We start from the raw sequence: 17,911 nt of genomic DNA, 5'->3' as shown, positions 1-17,911 counted from the left end.
CTTTAAAGCAAAGCAGTTCAATAGTCAACCGATAATGGAAATGGTTCAGATTTATGCCAGTATGACTGAGATTATGAATATGGCCCATGTGAAGAGATATCTAAATTCAAAAGACACCAATATGTTTGTGAGAACCGCAAGGCACGTATATTAGTTGTTCCTACATGCTGTAAAATGACATGTCAAATATTTGTTATATCTCTCTTTTTAAATATATATATTCTGATATATATATTTAGCCTTTTTCAATATATACATTTTTATTAATATGCTGTAGTGTAGGTTTAGGTGACTGTTTTTTACTTGCTTTTTCAAGTTTTAAAGGTGCAGGATCTGTTGCACTGTCACCCACAACCAGAATATATTTATCTAGAGATCCAATACATAGATCCATTGTAATCATCTGGTATTTCTTGTAGTTTATTGTACTTTTATAGCGTTACGGCAGCTTTCAAGACTGATCAGACTCAGGTTTGGAAGCAGACTCAAGATCCCAGGCCCGATGGTGGTGGAGGCTGATCCCTCTCTGAAGGTGATGCTCTCAGTCTCTAGGGGAGGAAGAGCATGCTGGCTGCACTGCTGTTCAGCATGACCCCAGGAGCAGCATTAGCTTTGTCGCTGGAGGGAGCCACTGCTATTGGTGTGGTGGCTGCCAGATAATAGTGGAGATGAAGGCAAAAATCTAGCGAATTCGACTATCCAGAAGGGAACTGATACTGCACATTTAAAACAACTTTTTGTGTTCTACTCTGTTGGTTTTAGCCTTACACCTGAGTGCTTGCATGGCATAGATGAATTGCTTTGTTATTGTTGTAACTATGTGCTTGAGCTTTTTCTGCAGCCTCTGTTCCTTTCAACTATCAGTCTTTCCGAATATTCTGAAGCAATTCTGTTTTAGGGTGGTGGCATGGAATTGGTGTTGCCTCTTGCCAACTTTATTCCCCTACATTTTTTAATTGAAATAGAGATGCATGCTTCAGAATAGCGAGCTGTGCCTGCCTAAATCAGTCTGACAAGCTGTAGAGATTACATTCCTAGAACTAATCTTACATAGTAACTCACTGTTAACTTCAGCCTCATTTCATTGCTGAATATAAGCTGTATATTTATTTTCGGCTGTACTAAAATTCATTGCTAATATTTATTCTGCAAATGTAGCTCTTCAGTGTAGCTAGAAGGCTGAAAACCTGATCACTGCTTGATTGATAGGAAACAGTATGGCTTCTACAACTCAGTATAAATAAGAATATGTTGGGAAGTCCTTATGATTTACACATTTCTGTATTTCAGTTTATTTTGTTTCTCTGCAGACCTTGTTATGACTTACCTGAAAACTGAAAATATTCTAACCCACCTAGAAAAAAGAGGAATACAGCTATTTTATATTCATGTGCCATAGGAGTTAAAATAGCTTAATATACAGTAGAAATTAGTTTCTATTGATGCTTAATGTTCAATAGAAAAAATGTATATGACAATAACACCAGTGACAGCTGGTAGTAACAGTCTGTTAGGAGACAGAAAATTCTCTTCTATATCAATCAACAAAGCATCCAAATTCAATACGTTAAAATCACTTGCACTTAAAAATATTAAGCGATCTGGTTTATAATGTTTTTCTCCAGTATTACTTTTGTTGATATTAATGAATGCTAGATCCTTTGTGTGCTCGTGACAGTGCCTCCAGAACACGAGCAGAATAATTATTTGCAGAGCAGAATGAAAATAGTCGGTATAGCGTATTTGTCCTGAATGATAACTAGATGCACTAGAAGTGGTACTGATTACATAACTCATTACTATAACTTAATTAAACTGTTAATAGTTAGCAACACATTTTCAGTACAGAAAAATGAAACTGCTTTGCAAAAACATAGAATGTCGGTCAAAGGCCTGAATGTATGAATGAGTTCACAGTCTTAGGAGACTAGAGAGTAAGAGAAATACGTACAACTCGCTAAAGATTCTCTAAACTCCCTGGTCTCCTGCAAGCCCATTTAATCCTGCCCAGTACTTTTTGCCCTCTTCCAAAACTTCCTACTGAAATGATTCCTTTTTCTGTGACTAATTGTAACTATAGATTTGTCTATTCTGTGGTCAGTTATGCTTAGCTGCCTCCCTATACCTGTCCGTATCTGGCTATATGTGTGTTACTCAAAAAACAAAGTCAAGGATGGCTCCCCTTGGCCAGACTTCAGTTCTTGTGTGCACGTGTCTGCAGTACAACTGACTGTGCCTGTGAAGTAAACACGCATCTTGTCTGTACGTACAGACTTTGGCATGCAGAATCCAGCAAACTGGTAATGCATTCAGCTAATACGCTTTTAAAAAGTTGGTGCATGTCCAGGGTGGTCAATAAGAGCCCTTCATTTCTGCATACTGAGACTTTGCAGGTATGGTGGTCTCAGGTACAGTCAGTAGTCGTGCAATGTCGTAGCCTGACTTGAGACATGCTCTAAGTGCGACCCATAGCAGTCTATGTTATATCAAGTCTGTCACTTCTATGTGCTTGTTCTTTCTAGGAGCCATTTGCTATATCGCTTCCTTAAAAGTGCTTTTCAAATACTTGAAACAAAATAGTGTAAAGGATGGGGAAAGGTTTATCTGGGGATTTTGACCAAGGCTACGTTGCAGATCAATGGATTCAGCTAAGCTAAGGAAGGCAAGTTTAGATTAGATGCTTCATAAGAGATCTCTTCCTAATACAATACACCATTAGTCTACTGAGGAGCTGCCAAGAGAGATTACAGATGAGCATTAAAGCAAATGTTCACAAAAAGTTTAGAAATTAGATTCAGTGAGTCAATTAAAAAGCCTTTTCCTGAAGCAAGCAACTGAATCTGTAGGCTGGTGAGCTTTTCCTGGGAGCTGTGGAGTTCCTGCTGTTTCCTAGCGGGAACTGGGGGAACTTGGACTGAAGAGATGTCAGTATTGGGCAGAGCAGGCTCTTTAATTTGCTAAGATATTTGCTAAGATATTTCCTGCAACAGACTGGTCTCCCAACCAAGGTATTTTAAAGCAATAATTATAATTATTTTTGCTTTGATAAATTTAAAGAAAAATAAAGTGCTGGGTTAATAAATCCCTGGTGCACTTTTACTGAGTTTAAAGCCTGTCGTACTTTCTCACGTGCATACAGCCCATTTCAGACGTTATATTGAGAGGAGCTTATTTTGAATGGCAGAGGATTCATATTGAGACAGATCTTTTCATAGGTAAAAATGAGTTTAAACAGTATTGTACGTGGATTGGATTTCCCCATCCTTTTTATTCATGTGAAAACAAGTCACGAAAAGAAGAAAGTTAATTAAATTTAAATTAGCAAAAGCTGTCATATTATAGGTAAAAATACTATTAGAAATACTGTCCTCAGTGAGATACATTGGGATATATTATTATTGATAAAATGAAGACATGAGGAGACTTTGTTTTAATCAAATGTTAATGTATGATGTTAGAGTATGTGACAATCGATTAGAGAATTTGATTGACAGTCAATTAGAGAAGAAGCTTGCTTAACAGAATGTGTTGCGAGAGATTAGGCGATACAACAGAAAGGGAAATAGCTAACTTCATGCCAGATAACTTTAGGGGAAAACAAGTGTGTAAAAACAGGGGGAAAAAAAGCAATGTTTTTTAAAAGAAAACTATTCCCAGTTTTCTGGCAAGCGTTACTCATCAAGAGATCAAACTTGCACAGCTGAATGATTCAATGGGACTCATAAAACAGGCACATACACCCTTGACATTCTATGAACCAGGCCATTTCAATATCCGCATAAGGTACCTGCTTTTCAACTTTAAAAACTTTGAAATTTGGATTTTGTTCAAAACAGTGACACTAAAAATGGTAGGTTTTGCTGCACTTCTTGTTTGCATATCTTTTGAATTGTACTACATTAACTGATGGAAGTTGTTTTCATTTCTATCAGCATCGCAGAGCTGATACAATAAAGTGGGAAAGCACCTTGTTGTTTCATATTTACCGTTACCACCTTTCTGGAAGGTGGCTAAGGACCACAGCTTCACTTGAACAAAAATCTCACAGCAAATATATGAAGTTGTAACCTCTGTGGGATTTCCTCAGAGTCTAGAATCTGTCTTATTGGGTGACAGTAAGATAGCAGAAGATACAGCCAAACATGAGCATCTGGGACACAAGTAAAATTCAAACTGGAAGATGCTCCGGGATTACACTGAGGGCATGACACTAATAAAAGAATAAAAATGTGCATAACAAAGCTGGGTGTGAAGATGTCAAAGTGCTTATGGAATCAGAATGATGCTGCATTGATACACTGACTAAGTAGATTTGGTTCAGTAGGGAAAAAAAAAGAGAGATGTTGTAATGTTGTAAGCAGGACTTTTTTTTTTAATAGAGTTGCTCTTATGAACATAAGTGTATGCAAGTCATAGTAGCTTTTATCTTAATCCATTTATTCCAAGTAATTAAAGCCAGTCTTTCAGCTTCTATGCATATACAAATATGTTTATGGCTTTGTTAGAAACTTACACAAACTTATGTAGATGTACATGAGACTCGGTAAAGTATTGTATTTGCTTCTTTATTGAGGATGAGTTCACTTACCTGACTGAGCCTACACTGCTTGCTAAAACATTGCTTTTAACCTAGTTACAGGTTCTACTGTTGTAAGCTGAAAGCACAGTACCTATTGCACCCATCACATTTTTGCCCCCAAATCAGATATGAGTGTACAGGCTAATGATAAATGTGCTGACTTGGGAGAGATCTGTCTGGTCTGTTCATTTAGATGATGAGGTAACCGTGGGGAAGTTCTATGCCACCTTCCTGATACAGGACTACTTTAGGAAATTCAAGAAACGCAAAGAACAAGGACTGGTGGGGAAATATCCTGCGAAGAATACCACGATTGCTCTGCAGGTGATTTTGTTTTTACATATTTAACTAACCATTTTGTGAGCTTACTTGAAATAGCAGGTAGATGAATATTGATGATTGTGCAGTGCTGCAAGGATTTTATTTAGCTGGGACTCTTTTGGCCCTTATTCATCAGAAAGGTAAAACGTAATCCTGCTATTCTGTCTGTAACAAGGTAAGTGCAAATCGTTATTTCTGTGCATTGCTTAACCAGTAGCAACAGTTATAAAATTTCTTAGCAAGCCTAGTTGATACATCACAGTCTAAATGAAGTTGCTGATGTAAAATCAGACAAATGAAGTTCTGAACTGTCATTTCCATTCTTCGTTTTGCTTTAACTATTTAAGTTCTTGCGTTCCTACAATGCTGTAAGCCAGTTCTCAGAAAACTTCCTAATATGCATTACCTTATAGTAAGGAGTTTTTTATATGGTATCATTTTTCTTCTTAATTCTCATTGTTCTTTTTCTTTTCCACTTATGGTTACTGGTGAAAGACCTTCCTATCAGTATTTTTTAAATATTTGTATTATTGTGTTGTATTTGTATTATCAGTATTTTTAATATTTTTGAGCTTCACATTCATCGATTTCTTTTATAGGAAGTAATATTAACGTACTACATTAATGTCATGTACTTCTCTGTCTCTTAAACCAAGCTGTCAAATGGAAACCAGGACAATAGATTTGGCCGCCTGTCTCTCGCCAGGCCTGCAGCAGGCAGTCCATAGAGCACATACGATCTGAAGAGTATATTCTGAACATTTCTTTCCAGTGATACCCTTTGTATTATGAACTTTGAAACAGGCAAATGGAAGGCTGTCCTCAAATAATTCCAGACATCATACACTGCACTGTTTTTATTGGATTGGGACTTTCTGAATTTCAGTTAGTGCTGACTGGATTCCTACAAACTATAAAGATATTTAATGTTTCTTTTAGCTTTTTATTCTGATGCCAAAATCTAGGGATATTTTGTGAAAATCCCTTTCTAAAAGGGAAGGAATGTGTTAATCTGAATCAGATACTGTTTTCTTAGTTAAAAATCCTGCTGGTTTGTACTTTGATCATGCAGAATGATCGTTGCTGTCTTAATTGGGTAATTTGTTTCATTCCTTCTTCCTAAGAATGTCTCTGCTGGCAGCTCTGAGACACATTCTGTTCCAAGTCTCCATAAGCATGAGATGCAAGAGGCAGAGAAAGATTGATCACAATTCTTGCTATTGAATTGTGAGCGTGTGGCTCGCCAGGACAGTGTGAACTGTATTTGCATATCACGAGAGAAGAGAAAATTATGGGGAATGGAAGGGATAAAAAGAAGATGACTGGAAACAGTTGAGAGGAAAGTGAAAGACATTGGATTTTTAGGAAGGACTTTGCAGACTTCTTCATTTCAGAACCACTTGAGCATAAGAAGTTCAAACTTAGTTTTAAACCACAGTATTACAGTTTTCCAGTTGTGTTTTCAAAGTTGCACACATAACAACATAGAAACAAACACCGAGTTTCCAAATGTGAGCGTGCTCTGTTGTTTATTGTCAGATCGCTCTTCCTTTTCAATAATAAAGATGGAGGGCAAGAGGAAACTGGAAATAATTAGCTCTTCCTCTGTCTTTAGACAAATATTTTTCAATTCAGAACAGCTAAAAAAGTGGCCATGAATCTCTGCTAGGAATCTACAAAGGCTGATGGGATTTGAGGCATGGCACTTATTTTTTTTGCTGATTAAAACGATGCTCCTGAGTTAATAAAATGAGCCAGATGGGATATGGTAGATGGGAAGGTTCCTTCCTTCCTTCCTTCCTTCCTTCCTTCCTTCCTTCCTTCCTTTTCTTTCTTTCTTTCTTTCTTTCTCCCTCCCCATTTTCCTCTGTTCTACTTTTGTCTTTCTAACAAATCAGTAGTAACTCAACTTGAATTACCAAATAAAAGTCGAAATGCCATTTCAAAGAAGGCTGAAACCTATGGTTGGGAAAGAGCCCAGTCGTACAGGTTTTCAGTCCAGCATTTAAAGGAATAATAGAATTCAGTATGGGAAGCTACAGCAAGCCAATTCAAAGACAAAATGCTGTGTTTGTTAGAATAATTAATTATATGAGGATACAGGTTTAAAACAAACCTGGGTATCTTTCTAAAAGAGATGTTCTGTTTCAAAAAGGAATTGATTTCTTCTGATCAATGCCCCTGGGAGCAGTCCTGTGGGATGTATTATAGGGAAATTAGGATAAATGATCACAGGGGATCCTTTTGGCATTGTAATGTATGAACATCTGATGTCTCTCCACTTTCAGCCTCTTCATTCCAGACTTGCTTTGTCCAAAGCTTAAATGCTTATAAAACTTAAATGTTCAAAAAAACCCTATGTTCTTAACAATGATTTTGGCTGCATAATTTATCGTTATACCATCAAACTTGTTTTTCAACTGCAGAAGTTTGTTGAATGATCTGTGAAAGGCTTGTTACTATGAAGATGTTACTTCAGTTCTTGGAGAGCTAATAGTAGCTATTTTTTCATTTATTCTCTTAAATGCTCTAAGTAAACTACGTTTGCAGATCTCTCTGGTAAACAATATACTAAGAAAAGCAGGAAAGTGCAATATCACTCTCGTCCGATTTCTTAGGAAAATTGTGATGACTATTATGTCAGTATACGCCTCATTTCCATTGTAAACACTGAAGGACCTTCCTGTAGCAATCACTAGATTTACAGCTTTATTACCCAGATCATCCAGATGAATTTACTGTTTGTTTATATATCTCCATGTAAATTAATCATACAAACTCTGCGTACAGTATTCCAGCACCTGACTTTGCTTACTAAGGTATGCGGGGAACAGACACTGAATAAAAACAAGTACCAAGTTAGTCAGCCTTCTCTCCTCTCATATATATCCTCAGCTACTCCTCAGTTCCTGTCACTGAAATCTGCCAGTAAATATGGGACCTTTTTTTTACTGTTTATTTACCTTATCTTTTTGTTGTTTTGAGAACTTTATTTTTGAAATTAGAAACTTCCTGTAACCAGGGCAGGGACGTGGCTTCAGCAGCAGCTTTTCTTTAGTTTCTCCTTTAAACTAGTTAAGATTTCACAGTATCTAGTAGTCATGATAATACCACTGCAAACAGCTTCTGCTTTCTGAACTGCTAGAGGAGATGAGAGCAGCAGAAGCTGGGCTAAGCCTGTCAAGCTTTACAATCCATTCCTAACCGTTGGGTGAAGCAAGAGGTGAGTTACAGTTTTATAATCCTGCTGATTCCTGTAGTAGGCCATGTCACTCTCTTCCTGGCTTCAGGGAGTAAACATCCACTTTGAGAGAGAAGGTGTATGCTCCTTGTGACAAAACCCGTTCTGTGTTTTCATTCTCAGGACAACTGTTGAGGCAAGAAATGACTGGATGTTGCTTTTTTCCCTGTTCTATGATTTATTTTTTTTTAACATAAACACTTCCCTTTGCCTTCCTTTATTCCCCATATTCTCAGTAGTTCTTATTTCATTGGGGTTTGAGATTTTCTTCTTTTTTTTTTTTTAAAAAAAAAAAAAATAGTTTTGTTGGGTACTTTTGAAGATACTGAAGTGAAAAGCCCATGTAACTGTCAGATGGGCTACAGCACTGCTTCTTCCAGGAGAGTTATGCCTACCTTTTTTTTCTTTTTCTGTGAGTTCAGGAAAGTCTAGTGCAATTTTCTAGTGGCCTCCATTAGTTATCTTTTAACGAGTGTGGGAATAAATCTTCCCTTGGAAGCCGCGTTATTTATCTAAAGATTCAATCTGTGCACCCAGGAAGGCAGACTGGCTAAGGAGTGTGTGTATAAATACTGTTCTTAGAAGATGTTCTTTTTAGAGACACACAAAAATTATTTCATTTCAAGGCTAAGTAAAAAGATACGCTTTTTTTGGTTAGATCAAGAACTTTTGAGAGTAAATGTAATAACTAAAATCAATGGCACCTTAATTTTATCCTTCTCCCAGATGTCCTTTCTATCATTTGCAATTCACTAGATAAAAGCATCGTATGTCTGCAGTTATATTGCCATCAAAATGTTTTTCCAGCACTTTAAGGCCAAATTACTACAGCAAAATTTACTTTATCGAGCCTCTTATCCCCCTTTGAACAACTTATTAGTGTGTATTTGTCAGTAAAATACTTATAAATTTCAAGAAACTTTTATCATCCTTTGACTTTTGAAGAATGCAAGGGATAAACATTTTTCTTACTTTTAAAGAATATTTTGTTATGTGTAGTCAGGTAGTTATTGAAAAACAGTTTTGAGTTAGGGGAGGCTCAATGGCTTGAGGAAATAATTAATAGGGTTCCTATGTTTTCTGCACGATCTGTTTTACTTAACCCTGCCTTCTTACATACGCACCTCTTGCATCCTTAATTACTTCAAGTTAAAGTTACAATGCTAACACTCTCAAATTTAATTTCAGATATTTGAAAAATAAGAACCAGTGAAAAAAGTTTTCTATTGCTTTAGGTTCTTCCATTGCTATATTGCTCTATAAAACAAAACAAAAATAATCATAACTTGCAGTATGCAATAAATAAATACCTGATGGTGTTTTTGTATCTGACATCAATGATGTACACAAACAAGGAATCACACTAAGGCAGTCTTCTTGGCTGCTGCTTCTCTGATGTCAAAGACATCAAGAGATGCCAAAGATTGAGAAAAAACAATAAGAAAATAGGGTGCACTTTTTACACTCCAAGGTTCTGAGAGTTGTATAGGTAACAGGGAGTTATCCTGCCTTTCTGCCAACAAAATCAAAGCAGTTCATTAAAGGAGTTGTGCTTGATTCTGCTTTCACTTTGAAATGAGCTGCACTTTTCATGCAGTGCTGTTAAAACTGCTGCCTCTGTCCTTTTGAAACTGCTAAGAGGATGTTATAGTTGATCAGTGACAAGTGTTTAACAAGACTGAATACATTTGAAATTGATACTGAATTCTCTAATAGGAAAACTTAAAGAGCTTTAAAACCCCCTGTTGTAAAGGTTATTTTTTTTCTTCCCCTTCCATTTCTCTTTAGCCTACTTGAATTTCTCTCTGCAAAGTAGTGATACCTGGTCCTTAATTTGATAAAATATTTCTTAGAAATGCCTCTTTTTCTATGCAGATGGCTCTTTTGCGGTGTAATGGTAGTGTAACAAGCTGAACTAGAGAAAGAAAAGGAAAACTGATATTGGTGGGTGGGCAGACATTTACTTCTGTAAGAGGTTTTATTCAACCACGTCCAGCATTTGATCAGACTCTTCCAGGCACTGTCATGTGAGGAGAGGCTCTGTCTCAGGGGGCAGCATAGAAGCTGTAAAATCAGCAGCTTCTGAATTAACACTAAAGGATAGAATACTTCTTTTTGTCATTAAGACTTGAGGCATTTTTACATGTGAAACTGTGAAAATCTCATCCTTTGCCTGAATTTTATTTGGTTGGATGAGACCAAAACTTGCCTACTGTGTCAAGAGAATGTCACTTGCAGGCTCTCGCTGTTTTGGGGCCACAACCTAGACCCCACTGGAATAAAGAAAACAGTTTCTTCTGATACTGGTTTTGAGAAATCTTTAGGAGGAGAAGAAACAATAAAAGTTTGGGTTGAGTCAGGAGATTAGAATGGAGCTCCCTGAAAACCTGGATTTGTTTTGTGAACGCCAGAGCATGCCACAGGCAGGAATCCCACTCCTTGCTCCACAATAATTGTAAACAGGTTGATTTTTATTCTGTTCAGCTCAGTTTTTCTTCAAGGATGCAGCGTCTGCTGTTCGCTAAACACAGGCTGCTCCAGGTACGCGTGGTCAGGGAAGAGGAAGCACGCTAGAAGGTGAAGTAGGTCTCTGGAGATTATCTGTTCAGGCTCTTGAGTAAAGTCTTCTTGCCATGAAGTTTCTGATTCCTCCTCACTCAGAAAAGGACACATCAAATTATAACCAACAGCAGTTTGTCTAAACTTGCATATTGTCACTGAAAACATCTTCAGAAATGAAATAACAATATCCCTCGGAACTGCAACAGTTTGACCCAGGGGTTTCTCTCCTTGTGAAGGGAAGAAAAGCAAGTGGTTCTGAAATGATAGGTGACCAGTTCATGTTAGGAATCTACTGTCGTTTTTGTGGTGTTATATATGCTGCAGGAGAAAAAATATTTCTTAGGGCTCACGGTGCCTTTCATATGCTATTGACTGATACTTAAGCAGTGAGAACAAATGTATTTTCTTGGTAAAATCAGAACAAAATTATATTTATAGCAGTAGTTTAAGAGATGTCTTTTTGTAGTGATGGAAATTTGTATTGAGCCAAACAGTCATCACATTGTTAGTAAAATAAATGTTAAGTGAAGCATGAACAAGTTTAATTACTTTCATCTAGTACTTAGAATGAGTGCTATTTTTTCCTAGGGAAAATATTTACTGTAAACTATGTAACATTTGCATCTATTTTTCACATTTATTTAGAAGTAACCCCCTTTGTTAATACATACAAATAAAAGTTAAAGATATTTCCCTTCACATCACAAGTACACAAAAAGCACTGATTCATCGAGCTGAACTTGATTTTGGGAATGTGTTTCAAATTAAAGTAATTATGTTTTTTTCTCTCTGAGAATTTTATAAGTAATATCAACCCTGCAGTACACAGTAAAAGAAAAAAGAAAAAACCCTTTAGTAGGCATCAGCTGAGGGGTTAATATGTTGCTCAAGTTCAATTTAATTGTGCTTCCATGTTCATGTTGTGTTCACAGAAAGGCTTAGCTTGAAGGGAGCCTGGGCTTGAGCGAAAGCCCAGAGCCTTTGTGCAGTTGTAGAGCAGCACACGCAGCTTCGGCGTGGGGAGATGGGCTCTAGGAAGATGCATAACACTGGGGAATCCAGGCTTGACTACTATGTCTCTTATGTTCACTGCTATAGCGTAGGTCTATTCAGCTATTTTTTCTGCATGCTTATTTTCTTGTTTTAGTAGTCCTTGCATTGTATTCTGTTCATACTAATGTCAGTTTATTTTTATGTTAAAGTGTCAGCATAGCTTTGGGATTATTTTTTTTTCTTTTTAGTTTTCCTTGCTATAAAATAAACAGGTAGTAAAACTATGTTCATTATCTACAAATGTAATGGTTTATTTTCAGAGTCATAGGCTTTCGGTATTCTGAAGCTCTGAAGACCTAAGTATTTAGAATTCATGTTTATGCTTTATTTCAGATCAGAGTTTATATAGCAATATACTTAAATATTCATCATTCTTCTAAAATATGTGAAGCAAAGCTTACAAATGTCTCTTCCAATTCCTGGTATCACTATAAGATGCCTCAAAAGAGGGAACATTGTGTATTTTATGTTTCTAGAACTAGGGGTATTGTGCTTGCACTTCTTAAACTAAGCTTAGACTGCATCTCTATGTATGTTGTACCATACCTCAAAATAGATGTGGGCTGAGTTTAGATACAGGGAAAATTATCTTTTTGTTGTTCTAGTATTTATAAGCATTTAAATATTTTTCTAGAAGTCATGACTCCGGATTCTTGCATTATACACAACTTGCTTAATATAAGACATATAGCTAAAATGATGTTGCTGTTTTATACTTACTATAGATGTAGAAAATGGATTTTACATCTATTTGGCATTTGTTAAAAGTAGTCTTTCTAAAATGTTTAACTGTTTAATGTTTTAATGTTTAACTTTTAAATGTTTTGATGTTTTGGTGTGAGGTGCTTTTCAAGCATCTTTAAGCTTCTCTCTCTCTAAATATCCAATTCAGAAATACAGTTATTAGTCATATGACATTTTTTTCTCACTGAGGGACTTCTGCTGCTCTATTATTTCAGCATTTGAAAGCACATGTGTGTCATCTCCGTGCTGTGTCAGAGACAGGGGCATCATTAATTGTCTCTTGAGATGCTATTTAGGACACAGTGCTGGTATATTAGTGCCTTGTGCCATCTTGAAGACATTGCAGGTGCTATTATGCCTCATAAAGCACAGCTGCACAAAATTATCATGTTAATTTGAAGTTATCTTGTGCATTTACAGGAAAGCCTATTTAAAGACGTGCTTGGGTTTATTATGTAATTATGTTGCTCAGCGCACTGTGTGTCACTGGTTTGCTAACTAACCATTGGACTGATAACGGCTCATCTTCCTCATACCTACAAGATAAAAATTAAGCAAGGAGGGCATCAAAAATTAGATTTTGCAGAGGGGGTGTCTGAAGAAGAAATAACTTCTTTTGCAAACTTCTAGTGAAATCTCTAGAATAGAATTAGAGGAAAACACAGTAACATTAATCTCTTTTCTTCTCCTACTTCAAAGAAAGAACAACAAAATAAAAAAAAAACTGAGTAGAAACAACAGATGTCCTCTTGCAGAACAGCATGAATAATTCAATGATGCAATTTTGATCAATGTTATCCCTATAGAACTGGTACCTAAGTGTATCTCTTGTGTGTTTTATCTGTTCCATTAGACCCTTTCATCTTCCAGTATCTTTGATGAAAACAAAATTTGCAAAAAGGTGTAGGGTAAATGCACATGAATATTAACCCATGTGAGAAAAAAAAAATATGTGTTTTTTCCAGTTACAGATACATTAGGCAAAGACATTTGTGTATAGCAAATAATAATACTCTCTGTTGGAAAGTTAGAGATGAACAGAACTGAACAATTTTGTTTTCTGCAATATACTGGGATTATTAAACACATTTTCTTAGAAATATGATCCACCTGACTGATTTAACAGCCTTGTGAACCAGGCAGGTTTTCCGTCTGGTGAGCTGAGATAGATATTAGATGTATATACGATGGCAGAACTGGCCCCTTGCTTCTTGAAATGATGTGAATTGTACTTTGGTCTGCAAAAAGTAGCAAATAAATCAATATTTATTATTTGCATTTCCACTTATTTAGGGAAAAATTTTAAAGGTGGTTTTTACTGTTAAAATAGCATAAAATAATCTTGAAGCTTCCTTTAAGGAAAGGTGAGAATTCTCTGGACATGAGAAAATCTTAAGGAATGAAGAATCTGCCATAAGGGAGGCTACAGAGAGTGGGCCCCTGTCAGTAATCTTTACCAACCAAAGGAAATGTTATGAAAGTTTTTATATCGGTCTTTAGACTCTACTCATTGTTCTGTTTTGGGAAAGTAAAGAGGATTTAGCTGTGATTTCCTTTCCTCTGCAGCTCTCATAAGCTGTGCTCAAAGGCTGTGAGGAAGTAATTCCTGTGTAACACACAAACTCAACCTTTTTTTTTTTTTTTTTTGAAAGTCATTGTAGCATGATGCTTCAGGAGTGTGTCTAGTCTTGAATCATTATATGTAATAACAGCAAAAGGTCTTACAAAGTTCTACGTAGGGAAATACTTGCCTCCTAAGAAATTAAGCAGTTGTAGTGAAAAAGAAACAAGCATGCCTCTGGCAAATGTAAACAAATCACTGTCCAGGCTGTCTTTTTGAAAGGTCACATCTACTCAGGTTTTTTTCTAAGAGAAGAAATTATCTCAAATTTAAATGTAGCAGTTTTTAGACTTTCACAAGTGGAGAAGAACTTATACTCCCATTGCCCTCTTGTGCGTTAAAAATTTCTATAATGTTCTTGCTGGATAGAGTAAAACAGACAACGTTATATAGGGAAATGTGTACCAGAAGGACTCTGTAAACTAATGGAGAGATGTTGGAAGGTTGGTTTGAAATTTGTGTGTATTCTTTTATTTAAGAGATCTTTGATTTGGTTCTGAAGTGCTTGAAGGTAAAGTCAAATGTTTTATCAGTCCGTGCTACCTCTACAATCTTCACAGAAGACATTAAATGTGGTTCAGAGGAGGGATTTTCCTACTGACACGTGGACCAATTCCTGCGTTTTTATATCAACCCCACTTCAGTGGTAGCTGACTTATCTCATGAAGAATTGTCTTATCAGTAAGAGCTCAGCATGAGGATTTGTCTCACTATGTGGCATTTTCCTGTCATAAAATTGTTCTTAGAATACTTAGAATACTTTCAGATTACACCAGGTAAAATGAGATAGTATTTGGGAGTAGTCACTTTCATGATAGAGTTCGCAAAATTGTTGTAAGTGCTTTGGTTACAGCAAATAAACTGAGGAATATTTTAATTCTGCAGGCAGATGTTGCTTATAGAACCTGTGGCTTCCGTACTGGCTGTGAGTGAATAAAGCTGATCAGTTTAGTTTAACTAACTTGTGTTTTTACATATGGTAATCCAGGTTTTAGTCTTCCTGTCACCTGTGTCATTGCAAGAGAGATGAGACGATAAAAGCAGCCTGCTTTCTCTTGAGTAAGGAAGTAATTCACCAAGAAGTAAACTAGAAAACAGTTAGAAGTGTAATCAAAATTAAATTGCTATTGAATATGCTGCTGCCAAACACGTGGCTATTCTCAGCTTTTAGGCATATATTTGTGGGACTTTGTCATGATTTGGCAGACAGGAATATAAGCTAGTAGTTTTTGCCAGGGTTAAAATTTATAATACTGTTGTCTGAGAGTGGTGTGTTCACAGAAAGGCTTAGCTTGAAGGGAGCCTGGGCTTGAGCGAAAGCCCAGAGCCTTTGTGCAGTTGTAGAGCAGCACACGCAGCTTCGGCGTGGGGAGATGGGCTCTAGGAAGATGCATAACACTGGGGAATCCAGGCTTGACTACTATGTCTCTTATGTTCACTGCTATAGCGTAGGTCTATTCAGCTATTTTTTCTGCATGCTTATTTTCTTGTTTTAGTAGTCCTTGCATTGTATTCTGTTCATACTAATGTCAGTTTATTTTTATGTTAAAGTGTCAGCATAGCTTTGGGATTTTTTTTTCTTTTTAGTTTTCTTTGCAATAAAATAAGCAGGTAGTGAGCGTGAAATCCAAGTAACTATTCTTGCTAATGACTGAACAACCAAAATATAATAGTAATCTTCTGCTAAATAAATAGGAGGCTTTGGTCTTCTACTTAGAAATCTGTACCTTCAAGTGTTAATTTTACTTCCCTTTAGCATCTTACAAAATGACGACTTTAACAACCTTGCTAAGGTCTTGACTATGCAATTAGCATAAGAAGAGGGAGAAAGCACAATGTATTCATGAAATGTATATTGCGTGTTAACTCATTTGTAAATGATTTTTAGAGCCTTGTTCAATTACAGCATAACTCTCAAAGCTCATCCCTGAGGAAGAAAATATAATTGCCAAACGCATGTAGTCATGCGATTACTCAAGCGCCGCTTTCAGGAAGTCAAATACTGATGTGAGTGAATCCTGGAGAGGAGCTTGTAGTAAGTCTACACTGTTCGATACAAAGCTTTTTGGTTCACCCCTTCCCAGGTTCTGGTTGCCCACACTGCGTAAAAGCCATTTTGCTCCTGAGCAAACTAACTCTTTCGGTTTTGAGCTGAAACCTGACTGCGGTGCTCTGGTGTACCCCAGGGAACGTGTGTGACCCTCCGCGTGAGTGGGACCAAGCCACGTTTAGTGCCTTCCAAGGTCCTTCAGCTCCTTCTGGAGCTGTGAAGCCCACAAAATTCTCCACACATCTTTATGCCATGCCGGGGCACATAACCTGCAATGTCATGCCATGAAACTACAGATCTAATGGGCTGGGACAGCCCTCATCTGCATCAAAAAATGCAGAAAAATAATAAATCAGGCTTTTAGGTCATAATTAAGAATTCATCCAAGTGCTGTGCGTGATTATTAGTAGTGTAAGTGTAGTGATCGTAATGGGCTAAACAAACAAATCTTTGATCTATTCTGAACCTGAGGAGGTGAAGAAAAGAGTTAGGTAGAGTAAGATTACCTTTTTTGCTTCAGACTATGACAGAGTTAAAACAGGAAGAATGCCTCCTTTTTGAAGTAATTAAGGCCTATACAAAAGCACTGAATTCTTGCCCCCGAGTGTGATGTCCGTTTCTTCTCTAATGTGCAGTTTCTGCCTTATCCCTTTTCCTAAAGGTTGTTTGTGGTCACAGGCTTGAGAAGAATATGAACAGATACATGCTGAAGTCCATGCTACTGTAGCTACATGGTTTTCTGTCCTAAACCAGAGCTTTCAATCAAGTATCTGTGCATCCCAGTGCAGTGTAGATGAGCTGGAATTATTTCACTGCTTTATTTTCCATCTGAGCTCTGCTAAAACTGCTGTTGCTATAGCAAAGATCTCCTTGTGTTTCCTTTGTGGACACAGGCTGCAAACATGTTTTTAACATTAAATGTACATCTCATTGAAATGCATTTTATTATAGTTCTTGCTGATTACTTATAATTTATTGTAAGATTAATTTCATTTCCTTAGTGTTCTGTAAACACCAGTGGTCTTTTAGTCAGGATCTACACTGTGATAATAAAGGCATGATCACCTCAGCAGGGTTGCACTGGAATATAAGCCTTTTAATAATAACAGTAAAGGGACATATAGTAGGATGCATCCTGTATGGATGTCAGGATGCAAACATCTGTTAACTGTCCTTTAAAATAAAGTTACACGCCTGTAATTAAAGAACAAAAGAGAATTTGCATTCCTAATGTATTATGATATTGTCATTGATTTAGGCAGGACTAAGGACACTTCATGATATTGGCCCTGAAATACGCCGAGCTATATCCTGTGACTTGCAAGATGATGAACCAGACGAAAACAATCCAGAGGAGGAGGAAGATGTTTATAAAGTAATGTCAGAACACAGCTATGTGAATTGTTTTATCATATAGTACGAGATTAAAGAATGAGCTTATCCCTGAATATGGAATAATAACGATGATAGTAGTTACCCCTCCCCCCAAACCAGAACAATATAAATATTTTATAAATAAGTGTATTTTATATATATATATCTATAAAAATGGTATTACCAGGACACTTGCATCTCATCATAAATTTAGGAAGAGGCTCCTGCAGGGTGATTCTCCTGCCCCTAATTCTTCCTCATTAATTCTTTTTTTTTTCTTAAGCAAATCCTAAACAAGGTATGAACCTTGCCATCTCAAATTTTGGCAGTGGAAAGGCTAAAGTGGAAGTGTCTTAACTTCTGCAG

At 36.7% G+C, this 17,911-nt stretch overlaps 1 protein-coding gene across 1 annotated transcript in view; it reads left to right on the top strand.

Annotated features, from left to right (window-relative positions):
* Positions 1–17,911, top strand: part of CACNA1D (calcium voltage-gated channel subunit alpha1 D) — a 195,429-nt gene that overhangs the window by 165,574 nt on the left and 11,944 nt on the right. Inside the window, exons 41-42 of the mRNA XM_074151414.1 lie at positions 4,773–4,903; positions 17,430–17,546. Of these exons, the coding sequence (XP_074007515.1) occupies positions 4,773–4,903; positions 17,430–17,546 (248 nt within the window). The remainder of the gene's footprint in view (positions 1–4,772; positions 4,904–17,429; positions 17,547–17,911) is intronic.

The sequence above is a fragment of the Numenius arquata genome, chromosome 8 (assembly GCF_964106895.1).
Source record: "Numenius arquata chromosome 8, bNumArq3.hap1.1, whole genome shotgun sequence".
NCBI classification, from domain to species: domain Eukaryota; kingdom Metazoa; phylum Chordata; class Aves; order Charadriiformes; family Scolopacidae; genus Numenius; species Numenius arquata.
The sequence above is the reverse complement of the archived record's forward strand: the minus strand, read 5'-3'. Positions and strand labels throughout refer to the sequence as shown.